This window comes from Cherax quadricarinatus, chromosome 12 (genome assembly GCF_038502225.1).
Source record: "Cherax quadricarinatus isolate ZL_2023a chromosome 12, ASM3850222v1, whole genome shotgun sequence".
Classification (NCBI taxonomy): Eukaryota; Metazoa; Arthropoda; class Malacostraca; order Decapoda; family Parastacidae; genus Cherax; species Cherax quadricarinatus.
Window position 1 is genome coordinate 44705872 of NC_091303.1, and position 20053 is coordinate 44725924.

Below are 20053 nucleotides of genomic sequence, written 5' to 3' on the forward strand. Positions count from 1 at the left end.
GTTTCGTCACAATTGAACACTTGTTCAAGTTTCAGTCCTTCAGTCTCTATGTACTCCTTGAATTCCTGCACATATTTTTCAGCCACTTTGTTGTCAGAGCTGGCAGCCTCACCATGCCTTACCACACTGTGTATGCCAGTATGCTTCTTAAGTCTCTCAAACCAGCCTTTGCTGGCCTTAAATTAACTCACATCACCACTAGTTGCAGGCAGTTTCTTTACCAAATCGTCATGCAACTGCCTAGCCTTTTCACAAATAAGCGACGTCATAAGACTATCTCCTGCTAATTGTTTCTCGTTTATCCACTCCAATAATAACTTCTCAACATCTTCGAGTACTGGTGATCTCATTTTTGTCAGCATATTTACCCTCTTTGCAACAACAGCGTCCTTGATTTCCTTTTTCTTGGCTATGATGGAAGATATGGTTGTACAGGATTTGTTACACATCCTGGCCAGTTCGCCCACACGTACACCACTATCATATTGTTCAATGATGTTTTTCTTAAATTCAATCATATTTCTCACCTTTACCAAAGGCTTGGCACTTGGAGCTTTCTTTGGAGCCATGGTAGCTTATTTAGCACTTGCAAGCACTAAAATGAATGGAATATTATGAAATATTTCGTTGGAGCAAGTGAGGGGACCGTCGCTCACTGGTAAACAATGGCACACTGGCTGGGAAGAGAAGGCCCAAGCGGCTCAGAGCGTGAGTACGCGTCCCGGATGAAGGACTACTAGCGAGTTAACAGACCATTTGTGAGCCAATGTGTAGACGAAATAACAGGACTATTTCCGAAATGGACGACTTTCAGGCCGGACGATTATTGAGGGACCACTGTATTATTATTATTAATATTATTTTCTCAATTGTTTGTTGGGTTATCTTATTGAAACTTGGGGAATGTATGATGGAAAGATACTTCTTAATGTACACCAAAAATGAAAGAAATCAGACCATAAATAGCGAAGTTTACTTCTCCGCCATTAGCGGCTGCGTAGCGGTATATTTTTGTATGGTTTTTATGGTTATATTATTGTTTTTTCGGTCTCATTTGATAGAATGAAAGATATATTACAGAAGTAGATATGATTTTGATTGCTTTCATGATGAAAAGTACCTTGAAACTGCGCTCACAGTAGCAGAAAAGTTCTATTCTTTAGCGAAGCTCAAGAGCAAACAAATGACGTTACCGTTCAATACCTGTCTGCCTGCCAGTCCAAATTCTAATACGTAGTCAAGAATGGGTTGACATTATTTATACAATTATTACAATAATGCAGCAGTCTGCATAACAGTAAATCTTCTAGGTTTTTTTTTTTTTTAATAAAAATTCCAAATGGTAAGCAAGAGTAATATAAGTGGGGCCTGTAGCCATGACTAATGAAAAGAAAATGTTATTTTAGCGCCAGGAATGTGTGCATTGTTTATTCTGTACCCTATTTTGAAATTGGCATCTGTTGAAATTTGTGTGATATCGGCCAAATTGCCAATTTCTGACCACTTTATTGGGTAGTTGAAATAAGTGAATGGGCGGTTTCTTGTACTCAGTTGACAGACTAGAAGTAAATAAGCAAGTTTATTCAGGTATACACAAATACAGTTACATAGATTATCATACATAGCAGTGTATGTATAGAGAACCTAGGATAACACAAAAAAGTCAGAGTGGCTTATTTCCATTGCCTTCACTCAGAGCATCATTTCTTCTAAAAATGGTGTTACATGAGAATGGGAGTGTTCTTTATTTATTCTACCGTATCAACGTAGAGAAAACTTGTACACAATGTAACTTGTTCACAAACCAGACATGTACACTTTGTTGGTTTACAAAACTTGCGTTCGCCTGGTTTGTTTACATAACTCTACACCTGTCCTCCTCTATGTACTCATTCTCTCTCTCATTTATTCATTTTATCTCGTTTACTCACCTCTGACCCTACGTTAAGACTACAAATATTTTAAGGTAAGTAATGAGTGCACTATGTGTGTATTTTACTTTTTTATTGTTTTTTTGATTCGTAGTTCTATTGCTAACTTAATATATGTTAGTGTAAATTTGTTATCTAGTATTTGTATGCATTTATAAGGGGGAAAAAAAGGGTGTTCCACTTTACGGCAATTTCCGCTTTACGGCGGTAGCCTGGAACCTAACCTGCCATATAGGTGGGGCCCTACTGTACAGCCTTTCCTCACCTAGCGACGTACTTGTTTACTGACTACTCGGACATATGACGAGCTCTCTGACCAGAATGCATACCTAAATAATGTATATTAGAGCTGATTTCTTCTGTTTATTACAATATACAGTACACGACTGTATAAACATTTAAAAATATTACAGAAATGTTATAAATTCATATTCGCATTCATATATTTTATTTGGACGTGATACGTAGTTGTACAATGAATTTTAGTAGTTGGGTGAACATGCCAAAAGCCCCTTGTATGCAGAGCATTATTGGCATGCTTAAAATTAACTTAAAATTAACAAGCAGTGAAAGGTTCAGTGTTAAAAATTACAGTAAACAGTTTACAATATGAATACAATTGAGTATTTGAAACAATGAAATTTGAACATATCGATACTGAAGCATTATAGGTGTACAGATCTGTCACATTACAATGTATGACAAACGATGATCAATTTGTAATACGTTGTCTTGAATTTTAAAGATTTAAGTAATTGGGAGAATTATTGGTAATGTTAAATATTGAGTGTTGATTATTTAGTCCTGGGCGAGTAAGTGGTTTTTTAAAAGTGTCTTAAATTGATTTTCAGGCCTGGTTACTTTAGTATGTTCTGGTAATGAATTCCAGATTTTGGGGCCCTTTATGTGCATGGAGTTTTTACACATATGGACACAAGGTACATCAAAAAGAGATATGTGTCTTGTGTTATGGTTGTGTGTCCTGTTAAGGTTGGTGAGGAGAAGTTTGAGTAGAGGGTTTATGTTTGCATGTATTGTTCAATGTATGTAGTAGGCACATGAATAAGTGTGGATGCTCTTTATGGTGAGCAAATTTAGACTTTTGAATAGAGGTGGAGTATGCTGTTGCGAGTGGGAATTTGTTATCATTCTGATTGCAGCCTTTTGCTGGCATAACTATTAGTGGCCTTAGGTGATTTGATGTTGTTGACTCCCATGCACAAATTCCATATGTGAGATAAGGGTAGATGAGTGAGTGATATAGTGCAAGGAGAGCTGATTGTGGAACATAGTACCGTATCTTTGATAGTATGCCTACTGTCTTAGAGATTTTCTTGGAAATTTGTTGTATGTATGTCTGGAATTTGAGGCTACTGTCTAGGTGGATTCCTAGGAGTTTTCCCTCTGTGAGTCTTGTGATGGTTGATCCATTTAGTGTTATGTTAAGCAGAATGTGTGCAGCTCATTCATTTATTGTACTTCATATTGTACTTCATATTGTAAATTGTTTACTGTAATTTTTAACTTTCATTGCTTGTTAATTTTAAGTTAATTTTAAGCCTGCCAATAATGCTCTGCATACAAGGGGCTTTTGGCATGTTCACCCAACTACTAAAATTCATTGTACAACTACGTATCATGTCCAAATAAAATATATGAATATGAATTCATAATGTTATACATAAGGGCATGTAATTATTATCCAGACTTTATTTCTGAAGGTGAGAAGCACATGCATTTTCTCTGAAGAATGAGTGGCAATGTTGCAGTTCTGTCAATTAATCACTCTACCTTGGTAGGAAATGGCTAATGTGGTAATTTTTTTAGTTCCATCTTGTCCAGTGTTTTCAATTTTTGAGCATGAAACACACAACAGAATCTTCCTCAAATATTAAGAGGGATAACATTTACTGCCTCAAGTAGTGAACATAAAAAGTGAAACATTTAATCAGGAATTATTTTTGTTGCTTTATAGTGTACCATTGAAACAATTGACAATCATTTTTACTTTGTTTTAGTCATATACAAAAAACAAATTTTATCAACTTAGGAGAGCAGCTATTCAAAAGGGACTGAAGACTGAAAAAGAAAGACTAAAAAAGAATACACGAAATTAATAACTGTACATTAACCAGTAGAAATTGGAGTAAATAAATAAGCATTAGAAATGGTTGCATATGATTGGTAAAAGATGTTATGTGATGACATTGTCACGTATAATAAAAAAATAAGAATACCATAAATGGAAAATATATTTGTAAGTTGGAAAAAAATTTTCTTGGTTTTTCTCCTAAAGATTGGACATGTTTTAGAATGTTAAAAATATTTATAAGCTACTTATAATAGAGTGGACCCTTGGGTTACGTTGTCGTCGGATTTCGTAATATTCGGAATAAGTAATGTCTTTTCGTCAAAATACAGTGGACCCCCGCTTAACGATCACCTCCCAATGCGACCAATTATGTAAGTGTATTTATGTAAGTGCGTTTGTATGTGTATGTTTGGGGGTCTGAAATGGACTAACCTACTTCACAATATTTCTTATGGGAACAAATTCGGTCAGTACTGGCACCTGAACATACTTCTGGAATGAAAAAATATCGTTAACCGGGGGTCCACTGTACTGGCTCGGTGATCGTCATTGAACTTGGTATTAGTCATTTGTCCTGAACGTGTCCACGCGGCCCAAGCAGTCTGACACACCCTTTACATCCAGTGTGCCATTGTTTATCAGCCAGTGAGGACGATCCCACACGTTCATACAATATATTTTGTATTCCATTCTTTTTAGTGCTTGCAACTGCTAAATAAGCCACCATGGGCCCAAAGAAAGTTCCTAGTGCCAGCCAGCCCTTTGGTAAAGGGCTGAGAGAGAGGGGAGAATGTGCCTTTTTCAGTGATTCTGCAATATGTATGATACTAAAGCAGCAGGAGTCAATAAAGGCTATAGCGTCAGCCAGCGATAAAGTGTATGATTAACCCTTTCAGGGTCCAAGGCCAAAATCTGAAGTGGTGCCCCAGTGTCCAAGAATTTAACCCTTTGACTGTCGCGGCCGTATATGTACGTCTTACGAGGTACTGTGTTTGACGTATATATACTCATAAATTCTAGCGGCTTCAAATCAAGCAGGAGAAAGCTGGTAGGCCCACATGTGAGAGAATGGATCTGTGTGGTCAGTGTGCACCATATAAAAAAAATCCTGGAGCACGCAGTGCATAATGAGAAAAAAAAAACTCAGACCGATTTTTTTAATTAAAATGCCGAATTTGTGGTCTATTTTCATATAGTATTTATGGTTGTATTCTCGTTTTCTTGGTCTCATTTGATAGAATGGAAAACATATTATTGAAATAGAGGTGATTTTGATTGATTTTACTATAAAAAGAACCTAGAAATGGAGCTCAAAGTAGGGGAAATGTTTGATTTTTGCCAATGTTCAAAAGTAAACAAATGATGCCATTGTCCAACAAATGTCCAACTAGTCATTCTAATATGCAGTCATGAATGGGTTGATGTTATTTATACAATTATTACAGTATTGCAGTAGTCTGCATAATAGTAAGTCTTCTATTTTTTGTTTGAATAAAAATTCAAAATAGAAAGCAAGAGTAATATCAGAGGGGCCTGGAGAAATGACTGATGAGCAAAGAAAATGTTATTTTAGAGCCAGGAATGTCTGCATTGTTCATTCTGGACCTTAGTTTGAAATTGTCATATATTTTAGTTTTCGTGAAATTGGCCAAATTGCAAATTTCTGACCACATTATTAGGTAGTTGAAATCAGTAAATGGGCAGTTTCTTGTACTCAATCGATAGAAAAAAATGGAGTTCTAAAGAAATAGCTATGAGTTTGGGCGACTGGAACAAAGGAATTAGGCGAAAATAGGGCTCAAAGTGGGCGAAATCGACGATTTGTAAACAGCACCGAGGTTGCTAACTTCGCGAGAGCATAATTCCGTCAGTTTTCCATCAAATTTCGTTTTTTTGGTGTCATTACAATCGGGAAAAGATTCTCTATCATTTCATAAGAAAAAAAATTTTTTTTTTTTTTAATTTTGCGACACCAGGAGATGCCTCAGGATTGGGGGTTCAAGTTCGAGTTCTGATGACCAGAGCTTTGGTAAGATGGGTGAGGAAGAAGGATGGGTAAGGATGGAAATATTGGAAAAGGGTGGGAGGGGGGGGAGAGGTAGGATATAAAAGGTAAGTGGCCCAACCACTTTGGTGTAATTTAAAAAGTGTATGTGAATTGATAAGATATTCTTTAAGGGGTATAATACTAACCCATCAGAGTCACATAGATATAATAGGTATATAAGTACATGACTCTGAATTGGTAGTAGTTATACAAGTTGCAATTGCTGTTTTTTTTTTTTTTTTTTTTTTTTTTTTTTTTTTTTTTTTTTTTTTTTTCGCGATTGCACAACGGATATTTATACGACAAGAAAGGCAATAATTTTCTGGCCAGTTTATAAGTTCGTGACAATAGCTTCTTAATGGTGGTGTCCAATCATAGTGAATAGCATAATTTTACATTAGAAAGTTATTTAAGATGTCTCTCTAATTGGGGGCGATGATTTTCTCAGTATACATAGAAGGGTTCTGGTGGTATCCAATCTTCTTCATCAGGTAAGTTGCTCAAAATCATGGGTCGAGGGTAATCATCTTTATGAATAAAACGACGAACCCTCTGTGGGAGAGTCATTCTTTGAGTCCTGTGAGGCGGAGTACTGATGGTGTAATCGGTGGTATTTATCACTTGTATAGGATGTTCTCTGTCTGGCATGTATAGTTCTTGCATTGTATAAAGTTGTTTCTTTTTTAGGGTGTCAAGGCGTACATTTATGGCAGTAATATCTTGTTGTGTGTGTAAATCTGCCATTTTAACTCTGTCTCTCCTCCTGGTATCGGTAATAAAGCGAAGAGCTCTATTCTGGACCCTTTGTAACCGTAGCATGTTGGTCTTTGTTGTTAATGACATTGGGACACAAGGGTATTCGAGTATAGGTCTTCTTATCATTTTATACAGATGTTTTTTGACATGTTGAGGGGCTTGATTGAATCGAAAGAGTCTGCTAAGACCGGCTTTGGCTGTGTTGATCTTTTTAGTTACATGAGATGTTGAGTGGAGCAGCCTGTCTATTTCATATCCCAAGATCTTGTTAGGGTTTCTAATGGCTACAGGTGTACCTCTGATGGAGATACCTCCTTTATCTTCGATGGTTGATGCAAAACATCCTATCGTGCTAACAAGGACCTTGTCAGGATTAGTCGTAATTCTCCATTTCTTCTCCCAATTAGATGTTCGACGACAGTCAAAGGGTTAAAAAAAAAAAAAATTATTTTTTCTTATGAAATGGTAGAGAATCTCTTTGTGAATGTAATAAAACAAAAAGTACAAAATTTGATGGAAAATTGACGAAATTATGCTCTCGTGAATTTTGATGTGTCAGCGATATTTACGAATCAGCGATTTTGCCGACTTTGACTCCCATTTTAGGCCAATTACATTATTTCAGTCGACCAAATTCTTAGCTATTTCACTAGTATTACTTCTATTCTATCGATTGAGCACAAAGAATCGCCAAGGCAACTGTTTCGACTACAAAATAAAGTGACCGGAAATTGGTAATTTGGCCAATTTAACACAAAGTTCAAAATATTCCAATTTCAAAATAGGGTCCAGAATAAACAATGTAGGTATTCCTGGCACTAAACTAACATTTCCTCTGTTCATTAGTTATGTTTTGAGGCTTTACAAATAAATTCCATTTCGATTTTTTATTCACATAATGAATTTTTATTCACACCAAAAAATAGAAGATTTACTGTTATGCAATATTGTAATAATTGTATAAATATCATCACCACATTTGTGAATGTATATTAGACCCACCAGCTGGTGTGTATTAGATGTGTGAGGCCATATGTTTACTCTTGAACATCGGCAAAAATTTAACATTTCTGCCATTTTGAGCTCAGTTTCAAGCCATTTCCAGTGCTAAAACCAATCAAAATTATCTCTATTTCTGTAATATGTCTTCCATTCTATCAAATGAGACCAAAAAATCACAAATGCAACTATAAAAAACATGAAAAAACACTGCGAAGTCGCTGTTTTAATCGAAAATCACGATCTCAGTTTTTTTTCTCTCATTATACACAGTGTGCTGCAGGATTTGTTTTCTGTGGTGCACACATACCACATAGATGTATTCTCTCATATCTAGGCCCAAATTTACCACTCACAGTTTATCAGAGTGAGTTGAGCTCATGACGTTGATCTACGGTTTGGACCCTGAACGTAAAGCCATAGATCTACGGGACGGACCCTGAAAGGGTTAACAGTGTAGCAAGTAAGTTAAGTGATTAATCGATAGAAAAAGGACAGCACGATACTGACTCCTCCATTGTTGGTGAAGGTATATAGGGCTACTAACACCGCCACCTCTGCTGCCTCTTGCTGCTGCCTTCACCACCACTGTGTAAGGCTTATCTTTCAGTGACCCTTATACACCCAACAACAACCAACACACCATCACTTCTTAATGCCATATTTTATTCATTCTAGAGTATATATCATGTTTCTATGTTATTAATATTGTTTATTATGTCAGATGGATTGTGCTAGATAAATAAGCCATAAAGCTGATATTAGTGTCTCCCAACACAGTTCCTAACATATGCCAGAAACAGACCTCTCTGGAACACTTTTTTGAGCGACAGGGATCCAGTGACTCTCAAGCTGGTCCTAGTGGCATTAACCCTTTCAGGGTTTCGGACATACTAGTACATCTTACGCACCAGGGTTTTTGACGTACTAGTACGCCTAAATTCTAGTGCCCTCACATCTAGTGAGAGAAAGCTGGTAGGCCTACATATCAAAGAATGGGCAGTATAAAAAAAAATCCTGCAGCACACAGTGCGTAATGAGAAAAAAAAAACTTTGACTGTGTTTTTGGATTAAAACAGCGACTTTGCACTGTATTTTCGTATGGTATTTATTGTTGTATTCTAGTTTTCCTGGTCTCGTTTTATAGAATGGACGATATAATACAGAAATTTAGATGATTTTGACTGGTTTTACAATGAAAAGTACCTTGAAATTGAGCTCAAAGTAGCAGGAATGTTTGATTTTTACCAAAGTTCAAAAGTAAATAAATCATGCTAAGCGTCCAATACACGCCAACTGGTGAGTCTAATATTCTTTCACAAGTGCGCCGATATTATTTATACCATTTCTACACTAATGCAGTAGTCTGTATAACAGTAAATCTTATATTTTTTGTGAGAATAAAAATTCAAAGTGGAAAGCAAAAGAATGTGAGAGGGGCGTGGGGATGTGACTAATGAACAGAGGAAATGTTATTTTAGTGCCAGGAATGTCTTTCTTGTATATTCTGGACCCTATTTGGAAATTGGCATCTTTTGAAATTTGTGTGAAATTGGCAAAATTGCTAAATTCTGACCACTGTATTGGATAGTTGAAATCGGTAAATGGGTGGCTTCTTGTACTCATTCGATAGAAAAAATGGAGTTCTAGCAAAATAGTTATGATTTTTGTCGACTAGTACACTGGAATTAGCCAAAAGTAAGGCTCAACGTGGGCAAAATCGCTGATGAGTAAACATCTTCGAGACTGCTGACTTCGCGAGAGCATAATTCCGTAAGGTTTCCATCAAATTTCATACTTTTGGTGTCATTATGACTGGAAAAAGATTCTCTATCTTTTCATAAGATTTTTTTTTTTTTTTTTGAAATTTGGGCGACCCTGAAAACAAGTTTGGGAGAGGGCCTGGGGACCCTGAAAGGGATAAAAAACAAAGAAAGGAAGTAACTCAGGATAAGGACTTGGTACCTGAAGTCTTTGTGGAAGGGGATTTCCCTTCCAAACAATTGTAAACTCCTCCATCCTCTCCCCTCCTCCCATCTTCCATACATCACCATGTCTTCAGTAAAGGTAAATGTGATGTTATTATTGTTTTATTCTTCATGTATCATTGTTTTCTGTATAGGTAAATGCATATTTCTTGTAGAAACATTTTTTAACACTTTTGGGTATCTGAAATGGATTAATTGAATTTCAATTATTTCTTAGGGGGGGAAATTAATTTGGAATTCGTCAGATTCGGATTTAGTCACTCTCTCTCTGGAACAGATTAATTATGAAAACTGGAAGTCCACTGTATATGTTACTGCACTATTCAACAAAAGCATGGCTCATAATGTTGTGTACCTACTTAGTAATTAGCACAATTATTGTTAAGGTATTGAGAATTTTTATATTTTTTGTAATTACTAATTATGCTCCATATTTGTCTCAGGTACGAGCTGTGAAAGCTCACATGGAGCGTGATCCAGATAACATAGACTTTACTGACACACCAATCCATGTTCTGGCCACTATACTCAAGTCTTTCTTCCGTGAATTGCCAGAGCCTCTCCTCACCTTTGAATGCTATGAGCCACTCCTTCATGCTACAGAACTTCAGCATCCTGAAGATCAGCTTCAGACTATTTTTAATATCATTAAGGGTATACCTAAATTGAATTATGACTTGCTAGAGAGATTAATCTTTCACATGGTAAGAGTGGCTCACCACGAAGAACACAATCGCATGAGTGCAAATGCCTTGGCCATTGTGTTTGCGCCATGTATACTTCGCAGTCAAAGATCACAAACAGTTCAGGATTCTCTTAATGATATTGCCAAACAAACAGCGGTAAGATTCAATAAATGCTTGTAAATTTTATTTAGCTGCCTTAAAAATATACTTGTAATTTATTATTCTCAGGTGATAATCACTTTCTTATTTTATAAATTATATCTGCAATGCTTAATCATTTAATTTCTTCATTCAGGTTGTAGAGTCAATAGTAACCAAACAATTAAGACAAGTGAGAATGACACTTCATGATATAGACAGTGTTGACAGTGCTACAGCATCAGCAGGAATGCGTCTGGACTCACTACGTTCCTTAAAGGTATGTTCGCATAATTACATGCATTTCTTCATAGAAAGGTTATAATTACTCTCACAGGTAACTTTCTACAACTATTTCCCACCATAAAAAATATAGATACTGCAGATGTATTATGAATGTGGCATGTACACGTACAGTGAAACCTTGACTTACGAGTGTCCCAACATACAAGTTTTTTGAGATACGAGTCGTCGATAGGTCGATTTTTTGCTTTGAGTTACGAGCCAACATTTGAGTTATGAGCCAGCTTCCCCGCACTTCCCCCTCAACCCAAAACCTGGACACCTCTCTTGTTTATCTATGATTTCATGCTTTAATTCCATGGAAATCATTCTCTTTTTCTTCTCAGCATTGTCCTTTAAACTTACTTTCTTAGGACCCATGGTTAGAAAAGCAAAATTTGTCCAAATGACTGTCAAAAATATAAGCAAAGCGGGAGAGAACTGCTCCCACAGCTACGTAAACAGTGCACTGAGTTGGCATCATTCTGAAGCTCTCGTTTAATAATGTGTCACTATTATTAATTTAGGGAACTGAAGCTCAATAGTTATTGTAATAATTATTAGTATTTTTATAATTATTGATAATTTAGGGAACTGAAGCCCCTCACCAGTGTCAAGGAACTTTGACGCTGGTGAGGGGCTCTTGATCTAGGGAATTAGATATGTGCTCTAGTTCCCTAAATTAATAAGAATAAGATTTTTTTTTTTTTTTTTTTTTTTTTTTTTTAAACAAGTTGGCCGTCTCCCACCGAGGCAGGGTGACTCAAAAAGAAAGAAAATCCCCAAAAAGAAAATACTTTCATCATCATTCAACACTTTCACATCACTCACACATCACTGTTTTTGCAGAGGTGCCCAGAACACAACGGCTTAGAAGCATATACATATAAAGATACACAATATATCCCTCCAAACTGCCAATATCCCGAAACCCCTTCTTTAGAGTGCAGACATTGTATTTTCCATTTCCAGGACTCAAGTCCGGCTATATAAAATAACCGGTTTCCCTGAATCCCTTCACTAAATATTACCCTGCTCACACTCCAACAGATGTCAGGTCCCAAATACCATTTGTCTCCATTCACTCCTATCGAACACGCTCATGCACGCCTGCTGGAAGTCCAAGCCCCTCGCCACAAAACCTCCCTTACCCCTTCCTTCCAACCTTTTCGAGGACAACCCCTACCCCGCCTTCCTTTCCCTACAGAATTAAATGCTCTCCATGTCATTCTACTTTGATCCATTCTCTCTAAATGACCAAACCACCTCAACAACCCCTCTTCTGCCCTCTGACTAATACTTTTATTAACTCCACACCTTCTCCTAATTTCCACACTCCAAATTTTCTGCATAATATTTACACCACACATTGCCCTTAGACAGGATATCTCCACTGCCTCCAACCGCCTCCTCGCTGCTGCATTCACAACCCAAGCTTCACACCCATATAAGAGTGTTGGTGCTACTATACTTTCATACATTCCCTTCTTTGCCTCCATAGATAACGTTTTTTGTCTCCACATATACCTCAGCGCACCAGTCACCTTTTTTCCCTCATCAATTCTATGATTAACCTCATCCTTCATAAATCCATCCGCCGACATATCAACTCCCAAGTATCTGAAAACATTCACTTCTTCCATACTCCTCCTCCCCAATTTGATATCCAATTTTTCTTTATCTAAATCATTTGATACCCTCATCACCTTATTCTTTTCTATGTTCACTTTCAACTTTCTACCTTTACACACCCTCCCAAACTCATCCACCAACCTTTGCAATTTTTCTTTAGAATCTCCCATAAGCACAGTATCATCAGCAAAAAGCAACTGTGTCAATTCCCATTTTGTATTTGATTCCCCATAATTTAATCCCACCCCTCTCCCAAACACCCTAGCATTTACTTCTTTTACAACCCCATCTATAAATATATTAAACAACCATGGTGACATTACACATCCATGTCTAAGACCTACTTTTACCAGGAAGTAGTCTCCCTCTCTTCTACACACCCTAACCTGAGCCTATCCTCATAAAAACTCTTTACAGCATTTAGTAACTTACCACCTATTCCATATACATATACTTGCAATATCTGTCACATTGCTCCCCTATCCACTCTATCATATGCCTTTTCTAAATCCATAAATGCAATAAAAACTTCCCTACCTTTATCTAAATACTGTTCACATATAATAATAATAATAATAATAATAATAATAATAATAATAATAATAAAAATAATTATAATAGTGATAGAGCTTCAGTTCCCTAAATTATTATCAGTAATAATAATTACAATTTTAATAATAATAATTACAATTACGTACGTATTATGTACATAATACGTACGTAATAATACTTATGAATGCTGCCGCTAGTTGGTGCAGCTGATTTCAAAACATCTGGTAAGCAGTACACATGCTTACATTGCTGTGGGAGCAGTTCTCTCCTGCTTTGCTTACATTTTTGACAGTCATTTGGCCAAATTTCGCTTTTCTAACCACAGCTTCTAAGAAAACAAGTGCAAAGGACAGTGCTGAGAAGAAAAAGATAATTTCCATGGAATTAAAGCACGAAATCATAGATAAACATAAGCAAAGTGCACGAGTTGTGGATTTAGCCAGACAATACCAGCGAAGTACATATATGTAACCACTGAACTTCTGTTGCTTACACTTCTTGATATAAATCCCAGTAATCTGTTTGCCTTATTACGTACACTTAGGCACTACTGTCTTGGTTGAAGATTGCTGCTTACCATAACCCCCAAGTCCTTTTTGCAATCTGTATGGCTAAGTTCTACATTAATTAACTTATATGTGCAAGGGTTATGGACACTCCCAAGCTTCAAAACTTTGCATTTATCTACATTGAACTGCATCTGCCACTTTTCTGACCACGAATTGAGTTTGTGTAAATCCTCCTGGAGTTCTGTGACATCTACGTTTGAATTAATTATTCTACCTATCTTTGTGTCATCGGCGAATTTGCTCAATATCACTTGTAATTCCCTCATCAAAGTCATTGATATATATTATAAACAACAACTGGCCTCAGACTGATCCCTGTGGAATGCCACTTGTTACAGATCCCCACTTGGATTTAACCCTGCATGAGCACACTCGAGCAGTGACTCGATCCATGACAGCACTTTTTCCCCAATGCCATGAGCTGCCACTTTCTTTAACAGTCTCTGGTGCAGTACTCTATCAAAAGCCTTACTAAAATCTAAATATAAACAATATCGCATTCTTTATCATGATCAACAGCCTCAAAATCTTTACTGAAGAAGGTTAGAAAATTAGTTAGGCAGGAATGGCCCCTCATGAATCCATGCTGAGTATCATTAATCAAATTATGCTTATCCAGATGGCATCTTATAATTTTTTTTTTTTTTTTTTCAACAAGTCGGCCGTCTCCCACCGAGGCAGGGTGACCCAAAAAAGAAAGAAAATCCCCAAAAAGAAAATACTTTCATCATCATTCAACACTTTCACCACACTCGCACATTATCACTGTTTTTGCAGAGGTGCTCAGAATACAACAGTCTAGAAGCATAAACATATAAAGATACACAACATATCCCTCCAAACTGCCAATATCCCAAACCCCTCCTTTAAAGTGCAGGCATTGTACTTCCCATTTCCAGGACTCAAGTCCGACTATATGAAAATAACCGGTTTCCCTGAATCCCTTCACTAAATATTACCCTGCTCACACTCCAACAGATCGTCAGGTCCCAAGTACCATTCGTCTCCATTCACTCCTATCTAACACGCTCACGCACGCTTGCTGGAAGTCCAAGCCCCTTACCCACAAAACCTCCTTTACCCCCTCTCTCCAACCCTTTCGAGGACGACCCCTACCCCGCCTTCCTTCCCCTATAGATTTATATGCTTTCCATGTCATTCTACTGTGATCCATTCTCTCTAAATGACCAAACCACCTCAACAACCCCTCTTCTGCCCTCTGACTAATACTTTTATTAACTCCACACCTTCTCCTAATTTCCACACTCCGAATTTTCTGCATAATATTTACACCACACATTGCCCTTAAACAGGACATCTCCGCTGCCTCCAACCGTCTCCTCGCTGCTGCATTTACCACCCAAGCTTCACACCCATATAAGAGTGTTGGTACTACTATACTTTCATACATTCCCTTCTTTGCCTCCATAGATAACGTTTTTTGACTCCACATATACCTCAACGCACCACTCACCTTTTTTCCCTCATCAATTCTATGATTAACCTCATCCTTCATAAATCCATCCGCCGACACGTCAACTCCCAAGTATCTGAAAACATTCACTTCTTCCATACTCCTCCTCCCCAATTTGATATCCAATTTTTCTTTATCTAAATCATTTGACACCCTCATCACCTTACTCTTTTCTATGTTCACTTTCAACTTTCTACCTTTACACACATTCCCAAACTCATCCACTAACCTTTGCAATTTTTCTTTAGAATCTCCCATAAGCACAGTATCATCAGCAAAAAGTAACTGTGTCAATTCCCATTTTGAATTTGATTCCCCATAATTTAATCCCACCCCTCTCCCAAACACCCTAGCATTTACTTCCTTTACAACCCCATCTATAAATATATTAAACAACCATGGTGACATTACACATCCCTGTCTAAGACCTACTTTTACCGGGAAGTAGTCTCCCTCTCTTCTACACACCCTAACCTGAGCCTCACTATCCTCATAAAAACTCTTTACAGCATTTAATAACTTACCACCTATTCCATATACTTGCAACATCTGCCACATTGCTCCTCTATCCACTCTATCATATGCCTTTTCTAAATCCATAAATGCAATAAAAACTTCCCTATCTTTATCTAAATACTGTTCACATATATGCTTCAATGTAAACACCTGATCTACACATCCCCTACCCACTCTAAAACCTCCTTGCTCATCCGCAATCCTACATTCTGTCTTACCTCTAATTCTTTCAATTATAACCCTACCGTACACTTTTCCTGGTATACTCAGTAAGCTTATTCCTCTATAATTTTTACAGTCTCTTTTGTCCCCTTTCCCTTTATATAAAGGGACTATACATGCTCTCTGCCAATCCCTAGGTACCTTCCCCTCTTTCATACATTTATTAAACAAAAGTACCAACCACTCCAACACTATATCCCCCCCTGCTTTTAACATTTCTGTCATGATCCCATCAGTTCCAGCTGCTTTACCCCCTTTCATTTTACGTAATGCCTCACGTACCTCCCCCACACTTACATTCTGCTCTTCTTCACTCCTAAAAGATGGTATACCTCCCTGACCAGTGCATGAAATTACTGCCTCTGTTTCTTCCTTAACATTTAAAAGTTCCTCAAAATATTCTCGCCATCTACCCAATACCTCCATCTCCCCATCTACTAACTCCCCTACTCTGTTTTTAACTGACAAATCCATATTTTCCCTAGGCTTTCTTAACTTGTTTAACTCACTCCAAAATTTTTTCTTATTTTCATTAAAATTTCTTGACAGTGCCTCTCCCACTCTATCATCTGCTCTCCTTTTGCACTCTCTCACCACTCTCTTTACCTTTCTTTTACTCTCCATATACTCTGCTCTTCTTATAACACTTCTGCTTTGTAAAAACCTCTCATAAGCTACCTTTTTCTCTTTTATCACACCCTTTACTTCATCATTCCACCAATCACTCCTCTTTCCTCCTGCCCCCACCCTCCTATAACCACAAACTTCTGCCCCACATTCTAATACTGCATTTTTAAAACTATTCCAACCCTCTTCAACCCCCCCACTACTCATCTTTGCACTAGCCCACCTTTCTGCCAATAGTCGCTTATATCTCACCCGAACTTCCTCCTCCCTTAGTTTATACACTTTCACTTCCCTCTTACTTGTTGTTGCCACCTTCCTCTTTTCCCATCTACCTCTTACTCTAACTGTAGCTACAACTAAATAATGATCCGATATATCAGTTGCCCCTCTATAAACATGTACATCCTGGAGCCTACCCATCAACCTTTTATCCACCAATACATAATCTAATAAACTACTTTCATTACGTGCTACATCATACCTTGTATATTTATTTATCCTCTTTTTCATAAAATATGTATTACTTATTACCAAATTTCTTTCTACACATAGCTCAATTAAAGGCTCCCCATTTACATTTACCCCTGGCACCCCAAATTTACCTACTACTCCCTCCATAACATTTTTACCCACTTTAGCATTAAAATCCCCAACCACCATTACTCTCACACTTGATTCAAAACTCCCCACGCATTCACTCAACATTTCCCAAAATCTCTCTCTCTCCTCTACACTTCTCTCTTCTCCAGGTGCATACACGCTTATTATAACCCACTTTTCACATCCAATCTTTATTTTACTCCACATAATCCTTGAATTAATACATTTATAGTCCCTCTTTTCCTGCCATAGCTTATCCTTCAACATTATTGCTACTCCTTCTTTAGCTCTAACTCTATTTGAAACCCCTGACCTAATCCCATTTATTCCTCTCCACTGAAACTCTCCCACCCCCTTCAGCTTTGTTTCACTTAAAGCCAGGACATCCAGCTTCTTCTCATTCATAACATCCACAATCATCTCTTTCTTATCATCTGCACAACATCCACGCACATTCAGACTTCCCACTTTGACAATTTTCTTCTTCTTATTCTTTTTAGTAATCTTTACAGGAAAAGGGGTTACTAGCCCATTGTTCCCGGCATTTTAGTTGACTTTTACAACACGCATGGCTTACGGAGGAAAGATTCTTATTCCACTTCCCCATGGATATAAAAGGAAAATTAATAAGACCAAGAACTATTAAGATAAAATCAAAGAAAACTCAGATGAGTGTGTATAAATAAATGTGTACATGTATGTGTAGTGTGACCTAAGTGTAAGTAGAAGTAGCAAGACATGCCTGTAATCTTGCATATTTATGAGACAGACAAAAGACATCAGCAATCCTACCATCATGTAAAACAATCACAGGCTTCGTTTTACACTCACTTGGCAGGACGGTAGTACCTCCCTGGGTGGTTGCTGTCTACCAACCTACTACCTATGTTATAATACCAGCTATAATTGACTCTAGTAATTTGCCTACAGGTGAGGTCAGGCTTATTGGGTGATAATTTGATCTTAACTACTTGTCCCCTGCTTTAAAAAATAGGAATAACAATAGCCACCTTCCACATATCAGGCACTTCACCTGTTTGAAGAGATAAATTGAAAATATTAGTTAATGGTTCACAGAGTTCCATATTGCATTCCTTAAGAACTCTTGAAAAAAGCTCATCAGGACCCGGCAATTTATTTTGTTTCAGTCAGTCTATTTGTTTCATAACCATTTCACTAGTGACTGTGATGTTACATAATTTATCTTCTTCAGGCCCACTATTAAAATTAATTAATGGGATATTGTTAGTGTCTACCTGTGTGAAAACCAAGAGAAAATAATTATTAAAAGTTGAGCAAATTTCATTCTCCTTGTCAGTAAGATGCCTAAAGTTATTCTTAAGGGGACGTATCTTATCTCCAACTTTTGTTTTATAAATCTGGAGAAAACCTTTTGGGTTAGTTTTCGAATCCCTAGCAACTTTAATTTCATACTCCCACTTAGCTTTTCTTTTTCCCTTTTTAACGTCCCTCTTAATGTCAATAGTATATTGATTCATAAGATGACCCTCACCTCTTTTGATGCGACTATAAATTCCTTTCTTTTGCCCTAAAAGGTATGTGAGCCTATTGCTTATTCATTTTGGGTCATTTCTATTCGATTTAATTTCTTTATACGGGATAAATGTTCTTTGGACAGCATGTACAGTGTTCAGAAAATTGTCATATTGATAGCTGTCTTCATTACCCCAGCCAAGAGATGATAAGTGTTCTCTAAACCCATTGTAATCTGCTAAATGAAAATTTGGGACCGTTACTGAATTGTTCCTACTATCATACTTCCTTGGGATTGGCAGAGAGCATGCATAGTTCCTTTGTATAAAGGCAAAGGGGACAAAAGAGAGTGCAAAAATTGTAGGGGGATACGTCTGTTGAGCATACCTGGTAAAGTGTATGGCAGAGAATTAAGAGTAAGACGGAGAATAGGATAGCAGATGAACAAGGAGGCTTTAGGAAAGGTAGGGGTGTGTGGACCAGGTGTTTACAGTGAAACATATAAGTGAACAGTATTTAGATAAGGCTAAAGAGGTTTTTGTGGCATTTATGGATTTGAAAAAAGCGTATGACAGGGTGGATAGGGGGGCAATGTGGCAGATGTTGCAGGTGTATGGTGTAGGGGGTAGGTTACTGAAAGCAGTGAAGAGTTTTTACGAGGATAGTGAGGCTCAAGTGTGTAGGAAAGAGGGAGATTATTTCCCAGTAAAAGTAGGCCTTAGACAAGGATGTGTGATGTCACCGAGGGTCTTGGCAAGAGGCATGGAGTTAAAAGATAAAGAATCACACATAAAGTGGGAGTTGTCACAGTTGCTCTTTGCTGATGACACTGTGCTCTTGGGAGATTCTGTAGAGAGGTTGCAGAGATTGGTGGATGAATTTGGTAGGGTATGCAAAAGAAGAAAATTAAAAGTGAATACAGGAAAGAGTAAGATTATGAGGATAACAAGAAGATTAGGTGATGAAAGATTGGATATCAGATTGGAGGGAGAGAGTATGGAGGTGAATGTATTCAGATATTTGGGAGTGGACGTGTCAGCGGATGGGTCTATGAAAGATGAGGTGAATCATTGAATTGATGAGGGGAAAAGGGTGAGCAGTGCACTTAGGAGTCTGTGGAGACAAAGAACTTTGTCCTTGGAGGCAAAGAGGGGAATGTATGAGGGTATAGTTTTACCAACGCTCTTATATGGGTGTGAAGCATGGGTGATGAATGTTGCAGCGAGGAGAAGGCTGGAGGCAGTGGAGATGTCATGTCTGAGAGCAATGTGTGGTGTGAATATAATGCAGAGAATTCGTAGTTTGGAGGTTAGGAGGAGGTGCGGGATTACCAAAACTGTTGTCCAGAGGGCTGAGGAAGGGTTGTTGAGGTGGTTCAGACATGTAGAGAGAATGGAGCAAAACAGAATGACTTCAAGAGTGTATCAGTCTGTAGTGGAAGGAAGGCG

The 20053-nt window shown here is 37.6% G+C and overlaps 1 protein-coding gene across 4 annotated transcripts in view; it reads left to right on the forward strand.

Annotated features, from left to right (window-relative positions):
- The window catches only part of LOC128686671 (unconventional myosin-IXb), an 857686-nt gene that overhangs the window by 764020 nt on the left and 73613 nt on the right, over positions 1-20053 (forward strand). For all 4 annotated transcript variants that reach the window (XR_011391908.1, XM_070084324.1, XM_070084325.1 and 1 more), the window contains 2 exons: positions 10257-10655; positions 10795-10917. Coding sequence is in view for 3 of the 4 variants with exons in the window: in XM_070084324.1 (XP_069940425.1) it covers positions 10257-10655; positions 10795-10917 (522 nt within the window). In the remaining variant the exon portion in view is untranslated. The remainder of the gene's footprint in view (positions 1-10256; positions 10656-10794; positions 10918-20053) is intronic.